The 12,066-nt window shown below is 39.4% G+C and overlaps 1 protein-coding gene across 1 annotated transcript in view; it reads left to right on the top strand.

The window, feature by feature from the left end:
- LOC126210389 (DNA topoisomerase 2-like) overlaps positions 1-12,066 on the top strand; it is a 173,359-nt gene that overhangs the window by 106,900 nt on the left and 54,393 nt on the right. The window contains exons 17-18 of the mRNA XM_049939618.1: positions 5,136-5,271; positions 5,352-5,651. Coding sequence (XP_049795575.1) covers positions 5,136-5,271; positions 5,352-5,651 — 436 coding nt within the window. The remainder of the gene's footprint in view (positions 1-5,135; positions 5,272-5,351; positions 5,652-12,066) is intronic.

The following is a 12,066-nucleotide window of genomic DNA, read 5'->3' on the forward strand; positions in this document are numbered from 1 at the left end:
TGTTAATTTGGCTATGCTTGAGACAATAATTTCCGTAAGTGCACACGCATAACTATTAACATTCTTCAATGATTCCTGTAACAGGGTTCTTTGATGTTAGGCCTTTGGATTTGGTATTTCTTATTATTAGAGTTCTGATAATATATATTTCTAGTTTCTTTATTGATTTTTGAACTCCAGGATGAGTTTTGACCATGGCTAACTGGCCAGCATGAAACATTAGTTGCCTAGCCTTTTGATTGTATTTTTGGAACCTCTGGGCAGCACTGTGGACCAAATGATTGTTCACTAACTTATACTTGATAACTATTTGTACAAAACAATTATGTATGTAACTTCATTCTTTTTTCTAGCTGGTAATAATAAAGGCTTTGACTACCTGTCGTATCTGCAACATCTGGTGTTGTTTTTATTAGTTTTGCTCTTAGTAATTGCTGTTTCAGGTTGCATTCGTATAATCTTCGTTTAAGATGCCCGATTTGTTGCTTGTTTTATTGTGTTATGTCTCTATTAGAATTTCTCATAATATAACTTACTGATTAGGGTTATAGTCTGTCTTTGTTACTATAACAAAGAATGATTATTCTGTAGGTTTTATCATACTGTTAGATTGGAAAATCCCATTATCTGTAATTGGTATCTGCTGTCATTTATCAGCTTCTGTAGCACTTAGTGTCTCCTGCCTTTTCATCAGTAAGTGTTATGGTGCCTAGACACCATTGATTGCCATGGAGCATATTGACTGAAAAGGTAAAGTAGTTGGCTGGCTTAACAATACAATTTAAATAATTTTCAGTTTTTAGATGTGTTTGGAACTGAGTATGGGACCTAATCATCCTCATCATAACTCATTAGTTGTAGCTTGGAGGATAAAATGGTAGCTATGTCATGTTCACCTTCCCATTGAAACTTACAGGAAAGTATTTGAAATTGTCTTACCGTCAGTATTGGCTTTATAAGGTGCATGTAAGTTATAACACCTCAGATTTTTTCCTCACAAACTAATCGCACACAGACTGTGAAACAAGTCACTTCTCGTCATAATCTCCCTGCAGATGTGCAAATGTTTCACAGTGTCGATGCCATGAGTCCGTGGCCGCTGTGAATGCATCTTCAGGAGTCTCGTTTGATCACTGGAAAATTGCTGAAACATTAGCAGCACGGCTAGTGAATGTGCAACTCAAGAGTGTCTCTTTCGTCATTGGAAACATCCAAAAGTCGCTAAGAGTCCTGTTAGGTAAATAGGCAGCATGGATAATGATTTCAGTTACTGTCACGAAGAAACAGCAGTGTTGTGTACTGGTGTTAGTGAAAGGGCGCACACACACACACACACACACACACACACACACACACACACACACACCTACCTTTTACTTGCAATGCTTAAGATACGTTGCTCTTCGTAATGTCTCTGTAGGATGCACCTGTCACCGTAGTGCCTTCAGCAACAAAGTTTATCAGTTTTTCACCACTGGTGCTTGCTAGTAATTTTTTTGGCGGTGCTAACTATTGTGTGTGTGGTTAAATGAACAGGCACTTTGTTTCCAGATTAAAAAATAGCATTCATGGCTCACCCATTGTCACAATTGATAAAAAGTCAGTCCTGTCCATGGCGGTTATATTCTGCACCCTCATTAATGTACTGGACTGATCAAGAAAATATAGTGCATGTTTTCTAGATCTTGCGAAAGCTGCCGTCGCCCTTCTTTTCTAGATTAATCCCTCAAAAGGAAGTACAGAGTTGATTGAAATCTCAGCCAGCTTATGTTTGTCTTTGTGGTAACTTTATTGGGAAGTTTTCCAAAGATATAGTGCTTAGAAATCAATTTCTGAACATTAAAACTAATGTGAATTTAATTTTATTCCTCTGTGCTGATATTGCAATTTTAATCAAATCATCTGGCATGTAAATGTATTATTCTGTCATACTAGCTTCAACATCTTTAGGAAAGAGTGAATTGTCAAATGCTACTGAACTTTTTATCTGTGCATTCTCAAATTGTCGGGTGTACTAGTGGATATGGTTTTCCTTTTGGAGCATGCAGCTACAGATAATGTTCAGAATGTCAGGCTCTGAGGACACCTGTGGGAGCAGACTGCAGATAGATTGGGAAGGTAGAAGTGTACAAATTATGGACACTCCACCTGACGATCAGTCAAAGATAGAACTCGCCAAGGGGACGGAATCAAGTTGTGACGTTGGCCAATATGACAGTACAGCTAACAACTAAAGAATGTCAGCAAATTGCTAGAAAAGAATGGAGAATTACTTCTAATCAATAGTTTCTATTTTTAAGGTCAGGTGCTCGATCTAGTTTAATCAGTTAGGGCCATTTTGGTGATTTGATTTTTTCCTGTGTAAGAGTCTGTAAACAGAAGTACATGCTTTGTTTCACAATTTCTCTCTCAAATGCTTGCTAATAACGCATGATGCATTGTGAATTTGTATCGTAAAACAAGACTAATGTGGATTTGGTCCACTACAGCTCTGAAAACAATTGACTACTTTTGAGAGAAAGAGGTATCTGGCTAATGAATATTTAGCTATGGACTTACTTCAGTACTACACCAAGGAAATGATAGGTTCTCTTGAGAAACAGTAAAAAGGAACTCTGTTAACTTCAACTCTGAGCCCTCCAGATATAAGAATTGATTTTTGATTACTTTAAGTAAGCGTATTAGTCCACATTGTCCATTTAAACCAGTATTCTTATATGTGGACGATAGAAATATGGACATCTCTAGAATGTGTATGTCGTCATAGGATGGACATCCTTATTCGTTGTACGCTAGGCTGTCAGAACCTCAGTAGTACAGTGTCACACACGAACAGTGCTAAACGTAACTAAAACTACACTCACCACAGTCTGGCCAGGTCTAAGTGCTGGCAAACCTGAGTACGGGATCAACACTGCAATTCTCTTGGTGTTTGTCACTGGAGACCTCATGTCAGTAATGTCATTTAACACTCAAACTGCCTTTGTGTGACTTGTCCATTAGAAATGACTGCAGACTTCAATACATCATGCAGGTTGAATGTCTGCTTGTCTGTCTGTTCCCCACAAACTGGTAATGAAGAGTATTAGCTAGAAGGTGCTAACAGCTGCATGGTGTGTACAACAGTAGATTCCCATAATCCTCATCGAGGCTTCATAAAGGGCCCTCTTCCAAGCTGTTGCTATAGGTGAGCTGCTGTAAGATGATCCCTTACAGTTGCAGTGGGCTGGGTACAGCAGCTTTGTGTGCCTACTGCAACCAGTCAATTGTGTGCTACTGCAACCAGTCAATTGTGTGATTTTGTAGGTGTATCTGTTGCAGCACCTCATTGTTACTGGATTCTAGAGACTGCTATTGTTTTTGCCTTCAGCTGTTGAAAGCTGTCAACGCAGATCCCAGCTGTGAAGGATCAGCTTACACCATCTTGATTCTAGAAACAATTTACAACCCTACAAACATTTAGAAGATTAAAAATAACTACTTAATACAAAGTTAATGAAGATGCTGGTTTCTAGAGGTTAACATTTGGCTGCATCATGTTCTGTGATAAATAGGGTCATGTAAAATGACAAAAATATACAGAGATAAAAAGTTGCAGAAAGAGGCTGACCTTAATTTAGATGCTAAGGTGTCAGAAGTCCAGCACAAATAGTTTGATCACATTAGACCCTACCCTAAGTCTCATACTTGGGCCTTTCTACTTCTCTCTTGCTAGTGGTCTTCTTTAATCTGTACATCTTTTTCTCTATCTTTTGTATATTTCCTCACCTAATTTATGTAGTGCAGTTTGGTAACAGGAAAAGGGCGGTTTTCAAATTAACAACAGTTTATTGATTTTTGGAAGAATTTCTTTTTTATACAAAGTCGAGGATTAAGATCTTGTACTTGATGTATACAGTCACGCGTGACATTGTCATGTGTGTGGCAGCTGTTCTCTCAAATGCAATTTTAAACTCTTCCAGAAGTGTCTCATAACTTGGGTCAACAGGTGTTGGTAAAACAAACCTCCTACTTTAATGACAGCTTTCTATTCCATTAAATTTAGGGTGTTGTTGTGAGGCATGTTCTAATAATCTTGGTGGCCATGGTAAATCACCAAAACTAGAAATAGGATGTCCATGTAAAACTTGCCTCACAACTGCCATGGGTGCATTTGCAGTGTGCTGATGTTGAACCACCCTGTTGAAAATAAGCACACCTCTTGTGTACTTGTTGTCTTCACAATTCTGGCAGAAAGATTGAGTCTAGCATGTGTGTGTAATGTTAGGAGCCCCACCTTCCTTCATTGAAAAAGAATAAATACATTAATATAAAAAAAAGCTTCAGGCAGCAGCTAAAGTGCTCCACACAGTCTCTCAAGGGTAGTGAAGAGGCATTTCATGAACTGTGTGGGGTAGTTCAGCAGCCCAGTAATGGTAGTTTCGTTTCATTTATGTGAAAATGCACCACACCACACCCCACACCACTCACATACACTACAGCTTGTGGGTAATCATTAAAAAAAACTGAAACGGTCAAATTGAAGTGCTCTGTGTTGGAAGACCCTGTCTTCGATCTGTTGAAGCACCGGAATTTTTTTACAGGCAGAATTTTAAATCTAAGTGTAAAAACTTTATTAAAGACTCCAAGCTCATCTGTAGTGTGTGTGTGTGTGTGTGTGTGTGTGTGTGTGTGTGTGTGTGTGTGTGTGTGTGGGGTGTGGGTTGCCTTGGACTCCTGATAATTACCCCTCTCACAATGATGACCTTTTCAGATGTATGCCACTTCATCAGATTCTTCTGGCTTCCTCTTAAGTATGTCCACTGTTGGTATTAAAACTGTAACGTGTCTTAGGATGGTATTTGCAGGCAACGAAATATCTGCCATGTTGCAATAGCAGACTTGGCATTTAGAACAGACGTATTGTACGTGGATAATTAGTGCTGTCATCCACTATTCCACTGCTACTGAAATGGAAGACAGTTTTGATGTGAACAGTGTTTGTGTAGTCTAACAGCTCTCTCTCTCTCTCTCTCTCTCTCTCTCTCTCTCTCTCTCTCTCTCTTGTCGTTTGATTGTTTCTGACTTAAAGGCGGAGTACGCTCGAATGTCATAAACAGCGAGGATAATTTTCAGCCTGCATTATTGTATTTCAGGCATTTTCAGGAGTATAATACTGATACAACAGTGCGATTTGTCGTCAAAATTGATCCTGAAAAATTGCGGAAAGCAGAACAGGAAGGGCTGCACAAATTTTTCAAACTGGAAACTACAATGATGACTACCTCCATGGTGAGTGCTGTAGTTTGTCAAATAATAGGAAATGCTAAAACTGTAGCCTCTGACACTGACATGTCTTGTTACTTTTTCAGTGTGCGTTTGACGACATGCAGTGCCTCAGAAGATTCGACTCAGTTACTCAAATCCTGAAAGAATTTTTCAATTTGAGACTGACCTACTATGAAAAACGCAAGGGCTATTTAGAAGGAATGCTGCAAGCAGAATCTTTGAGGCTGAGTAACCAAGCGAGATTCATTTTGGAAAAATGTGATGGTGTTCTGGTTGTTGAAAACAAGAAGAAGAAAGTGATTATTGATGAACTAAAATCAAGAGGATATGATCCTGATCCAGTAAGGCAGTGGAAACTCAAGCAAGACAAGGAAGCATTGCTGGTAAATATATCTTTCTTGTGTGTATTTGCATTAGGCAGCAGCATAGTTTCAGTTACAAAGCTAGGTTGTCTGGGGTAGCTTTAACAAATGAATGATAATTAATTGAAACCCTCAGCTGCCGTCAGGTGGTGTTGACATATCTTGATGGGGACAGCTGAAAATGTGTGCCCCGACAGGGACTCGAACCCGGGATCTCCTGCTTAGATGGCAGACGCTCTATCCATCTGAGCCACAGAGGACACAGATGAATAGCACGACTTTTCTCTTCGTAGTTGATGAAAAAGGAATAATCTAGATAATGGACTTCACATGGCTGTGGCTTTTTTCTCGCTTCTTTAGATATCATAGCATGTTGGCTAGGAAGTGTAACTTTACGTCCTTCAAGCTTGCACTCATTGTAACTATGAACTGAGTCACATTCCATCTGAGTATGGCCTTTCTCCAAAACCTTTTGTGTAATCAGTACTCCAGTATCAATTGCTAATCTTATAAGAGCATTTGATATCACATTCCTGTTCTGATAAGTGCAGCTCTCAGAATACAGAATGACTTGAACGAGATTTTCCTTAATAGTTCCGGATAGGGTGTCCACGATGCATGGGGCAAAACAATACAACCAAATCACCTTGCGTTTCATCGAACCAGTAACATACTGCATCACGACTTTCTAAACTATACATTGTAAAGTTATGAACAGCTGACTTTGTTTTATAATAAACTGCACTTGCACTTAAAAATGGAGCTACTTTCACAGTCTGTAAGTCCATGGTGTACACTGAGCAGAGCTTCTGCTGGGCTTCTTTCCTGTCAGCAATTTTTTTTGTCTGCTCTTTGCATTCTGTGTGTTGCTTCCACACGTCTTCACTCAACTTACCAAGTCTGTAAAACCAACACAAGTCACAATGGTCTTTCTTGGGGGAAAATAAGCTAATATTACCATCTTCTAAAATAAAGTTAAAAGTAGCCCGACTTAATGGTGAAACCTTCTCCACGTGACATTTTTTCCACATAGAGTACATACAGTTGTTGTTGTTGTTGTTTGGATTGTAGAATAGCCTCAAGGTACAACTTCGAGGAGGATTTCCCACAGTAATGCAACCGAAGTTTCGGAAGAAAGTCCAGGAATTCTTTCATGAAGGTACTCTCATCTTTCTTCTTCGTCTGTTTAAGAGACGATTCTGTATTGGGACTCATTCCGTGAGTAGAATTACCCATCCAATATTGGACAGTCCATTCTTTAATCCTAAGAGTATTGAGAAACATGTTTTTGCATACTTTGTTTCCCCAGCTCATTTTTCAAATGGTAAATGAGTGTTCCTTTTCTCCTGGATTTGCCAGTGTTCTTTCCTGGACGTTTGGTTGGAATTATGTCCACAAGGTTGATAACGTAAACCTTCCTCTGACCCCATGACATTGTTTCCCATAATGTGTTAAATACTGTCTGCCTATCAACAGAAGAAAACTGATGACACTTCTTTTGAACGGTTTTCTGGCACACATTCGAAGTACATGTTGGACCTAATTTTCGTACCTTTTGGTGTATCACGAGTGATTTTTACCAATTCAACTTCTTTTGTACCCAATATACACCTGTCCATGCATTCTCAAAATGTTATTGACATTTTTCTTCTAATCTTCAGGATGTTATTTAGATTTCCTTTTCCTGTCACTGCTTATGTCACCATAAAATTCTTGGCCTTCTCTGTCAGCATCATTATTGCTCCTGTGACCTTCGATAATTTATCCAGTGTGTTTAGCAAACAGTGAGCACCATCACATAGCAATGAGTGTGAAGTACTGTCATCTCTAGTAGAAACTGTGACTGTGGTTTCATTTTGAGACTTGTTGGAGACAGCCACTTAACTTTCTAAATGGAAAAATATTTATAAATTAATTTAAGCAGACAAAGATGTAGCTCAAATGCATGTATTTATGAGAACGACGGCATCAGTAATACTATTATCAATAATCCCAAGAAAATTTACCTGCATCATTAGATGCTGCAGGAACTGTAATCGAGAACCCTATATACGAAATTAATTTTTCTTCGGTAAATGTAACTTCAGCGTTAAAACTTCTCTCGCGTGTTGTTTGTTCTGCATTTCGGGAGATCGTACAAGAAAGTGGACAGTCTAGAAATCTTTGGCAGAAATGAATAAAGCACACGACGTTCTGCTTTATATCACAATAAGACACTTGCAGTACTACTAACATTCAAAGGTGAATAATAAAACAATTTTCTTACCGCTTTCAGTCCCTCTCAGGAACAATTCTCCGCTTTCATAAGCTGATTCCAGCTGAGAAACAATTTCTTCTTCAGTAAAAAGATCTATATCGCTGTCCATTATCACGAATGAAGCTACAAACGTGGAACCACTTTCGAGCACTGTTAAATATGTAATAAGGCAGTAACAGTGTGCTGTGGCTGCGTGCGCTTTTGTATTTACGCAGTATTGTTTACAGTATCCATAGATAGGAGATACGCGATATTTAATTCTCTACAGTCCTGCGGCATTGACATGTATTTCCTGTTACATATGCGGTATTGTTGTAGATAATTTTTTTTATGGTAAATATATAAAAATTTGGCCTTACAGCATTAAGAGCAGATGCGCGTACGGTTGACGACATCGTCTGACTGGAAAACAAAAAATCGGCTGTTTGTCAGTTACACGGTATTGTTTCTTCATAGACGATATACAGAAACAGTATGAATCTCAGTATTGGTCAGTGTGTGGCTTATTATGTAGGCCCAAGCGACTCTGATGTCAAGCCTACTAAATGACAAGTTATTCCCTCTCAACTCGCCTTCGCCTTCCTGCTCGATTGTAATGAATTTCGATGAAATTGTATGTGAACATTTGCACGTGACACCAATGAACACGGGTGAAGTTTAACATTTGTCAAAGTTACTCGTGTTTGCTCCGGGTATGACTTTGCGCAAAGCGAGTGTGGATTTATGACGATTTGGAGCTGTTACCTTGGACAATAATTTGTTGAAGGAAATGGTATGTGGCCATCTTGTTATTATCTATGCATTCTCTTAAGAATAGTAATGAAAAGAATTTGATGCGCCATATTCACCCACAATATTTTAGACAAAATTGCCTGAAAAATTTCGAAGTCAGTATGACGAATTTGAAACTTGGTGTGTTGTGACCTAACACAAGGTTCTCAAAATAGAAAGTTTCATGTATGTAAGACTTCTCAATACTGATTAAACAAAGCACAAAGTTGAATATTTTGTAAAAATAAATGAATGTGCTATTTTTTACCTGAGTTTGCAAATAACTGTTGTGTAAGACTTTCCAAACTGGGAATATTGCAAAAGTTACGGTTTGGATACTAAAAAAGATGTATTCGATTATCCAATACACGCTAACGATGCTAGGTGATTTGAATAGTCGTTAGGTGCAAAAATCGCGGCACAAAAAAATGAGAGCTTCAGATTCTGATATCCTTTAGAGTAAATGCATGCTGAATGTGAAAATTAATATGCAATCGGTTGGTAGCACAAGGATGTGGACGACAGAATTTCTCTCGCCTACTATTTTCCAGTAATCTACAAATTCATCATAAAAGTAACAATTTTATGTAAAAGGGTGAAAATAGGGTATGTGTGACACATCCTTTACAAGTACAATTTACTATTAAAGCTTCAAAACCAGTCTCATTCAGAGTGTGTTTCAAGCCCACTCCCCCCACCGAAAGACGTGCCCGGAGACACTCCGGACAGCAGTGGTGCACCAACCTGGCTGTCTCCTGCCGTAAGGCCTGGCAACCTGACGTGATGGTACTGAGCACCGTTTCATTTCACAGCAGGACTGCTTCGGTTGACATCTGCGGCACTGTGTACGGCACAGCGGTACGCTGGCAATATTCTGTGCCTCATTTTGTTGTTCTTCGTGGCAAGCTGTCCTAGGCTTAAATTTCAGCAAAATAATGCCCGCGTGTACCCGGGGAGAGTTTCTACTACTAGTCTCGGTGCTTTGCTAAGCCCTGCCTTGGCGATGAAGGTTGCCGGATCTGTCCCCAGTTGAGAATGTTTGGAGCCTTATGGGTATGGCCCTCTGACCAGCTCAGGATTCTGACAATCTAACGCACCAGTTGGAAAGAATTTGGCATAAAATCCCCTCACTGCGACATCAGACTATTCGGTCATTGGAAACTTGAATAACATCTTGCGTAAGGACCGAAGGTCGACCATTGTGTTAAGACTTGCTAAATTTGTGAAGCTCTCTCTCTTCAATAAATCGTCAAATTTAATTTCTACAAAATCAGTCAAACCCTTATTATTTGTGTAAAAGCTGACAAAAGTAGATCACATTAAATTTGCTTTTAGAAAACCTTTTTACTGTAATTGACTTCAAACTGATCAGTTGGAAAGAGCAGTCAGAAAATTAAATTGATTTTCCAGTGTGCACTAACACCTGAAAATGACATTCAAATTTGAGGGAATGTACTACAGCCACAGGCTCATTGCAGCAACCTGTCGCCTGTTTTTTGTTGCGTGTGGTCTTTATTTTTAAACTGATAAATAATGTATCACTATATTGCATTGATCTATGGTGACAATTGGTTTCTTAATTTAGGTTCCAGAGCCTTGTTGTGGTGCCTGTCTGTGTACAGAGCCATTTGCTAAGTACCTTGCCTATGATTCTCAATATTGTAGTTCACATTTTACAAAATTTTTGATCCACTTTCTGCAGTTCATTTTCTGGAAATTAATATTTTGGCCAGTTGAACAAACAGTGTGGAAGTACAGCATAGTTCTGCTACCCGACAATCATCGTGTCTTTTGGGCCAATAAAGTGGATGATCTGGTTTTAAGGATGCATAAATTTTATAAATGTACCATTTTATTATATTAATGCTGCAATGTTGAGAAATATAAAATCAGAATTGATATTAATGTTTGCGTGCTGCTAATCTAAATCTATACCCTGCAAAACCGTGAGGTGCAAGGTGGAGGGTAAGTCCCATTGTACCAGTTATTAGGGTTTCTTCCTGTGGCATTCGCATATGGAGTGCGGGAGTAATCACTGTTTGAATGCCTCTCTGCATGCAGTAATTATTCTAATTTTATCCTCACGATCACTATGTGACTGATGCGTATGGGATTGTAGTATATTTCTAGGGTAATCATATAAAGCCGGTCTTGGCACTTTTTTAATACTTTCTGCAGATAGTTCAGGTCTGTCTCAGAGCCTTCAGTTCAATTCCTTCAGTGTCTCGTACAGATTCAACAAACCTGTGATCATTTGTGCTCTCCTACCCTGTATGCTTTCAGATTTCCTCCGTTAGTCCTATCTGGTATGGGTCCCACATACTCGAGCAATATTCCAGAATTGATTGTATGAGTGATTTTTAACCAATCTTCTTGGTAGACTGCACTGTATTACAGCACTAAACTGAAGTCTACCACTTGATTTATCCACGACTGAACCTACACTATGTGATCAAAAAAAAAAAAAAAAAAAAAAAAAACCCACACACAAGTTTTTCATATTATTTGCTTTGTGCTGCCACCTACTGCCAGGTACTCCATATCGGTGACCTCAGTAGTCATTAGACATCACGAGAGAGCAGAATGGGACACTCCACGGAACTCACGGACTTCGAACGTGGTCAGGTGATTGGGTGTCACGTGTCATTCGTCTGTACGTGAGATTTCCACACAACTAAACATCCCAAGGTCCACTGTTTCTGATGTGAAAGTGAAGTGGAAATATGAAGGGACATGTACAGCACTAAAGCGTACAGGCTGACCTCGTCTGTTGACGGACGGAGACCGCTGACAGTTGAAGAGGATCGTAATGTGTAATAGGCAGATATCTATCCAGACCATCACACAGGAATTCCAAAATGCATTAGTATCCACTGCAAGTACTAAGACAGTTAGGTGGGAGATGTGAAAACTTGGATTTTGTGGTCAAGTGGCTGCTCATAAGCCACAAATCATACCGGTAAATGCCAAATGATGCCTCCCTTGGTGTAAAAAGTGTAAACATTGGACGATTGAACAGTGGATAAACATTGTGTGGAGTGATGAATCACAGTACGTAATGTGGCGATCCAATGGCAAGGTGTGGGTATGGCGAACTCCCGGTGAACGTCAGCTGCCAACATGTGTAGTGCCAATAGTAAAATTTGATTGGTGTGGTGTTATGGTCTACACCCGTATTTTCCATGGAGGGGGCTTGCACCCCTTGTTTTGCGTGGCACTACCACAGCACTGGCTTACATTGATGTTAACACCTTCTTGCTTCCCACTTTTGAAGAGCAATTTGGGGATGGCAATTGCACCTTTCAACATGATCGATCATCTGTTCATAATGCACTGCCTGTAGCAGAATGGTTGCATGACGATAACATCCTTGTATTGGACTGGCCTGCACAGAATCCTCTGATAATT

Source organism: Schistocerca nitens, chromosome 10 (genome assembly GCF_023898315.1).
Source record: "Schistocerca nitens isolate TAMUIC-IGC-003100 chromosome 10, iqSchNite1.1, whole genome shotgun sequence".
In the NCBI taxonomy this organism is placed as follows: Eukaryota; Metazoa; Arthropoda; class Insecta; order Orthoptera; family Acrididae; genus Schistocerca; species Schistocerca nitens.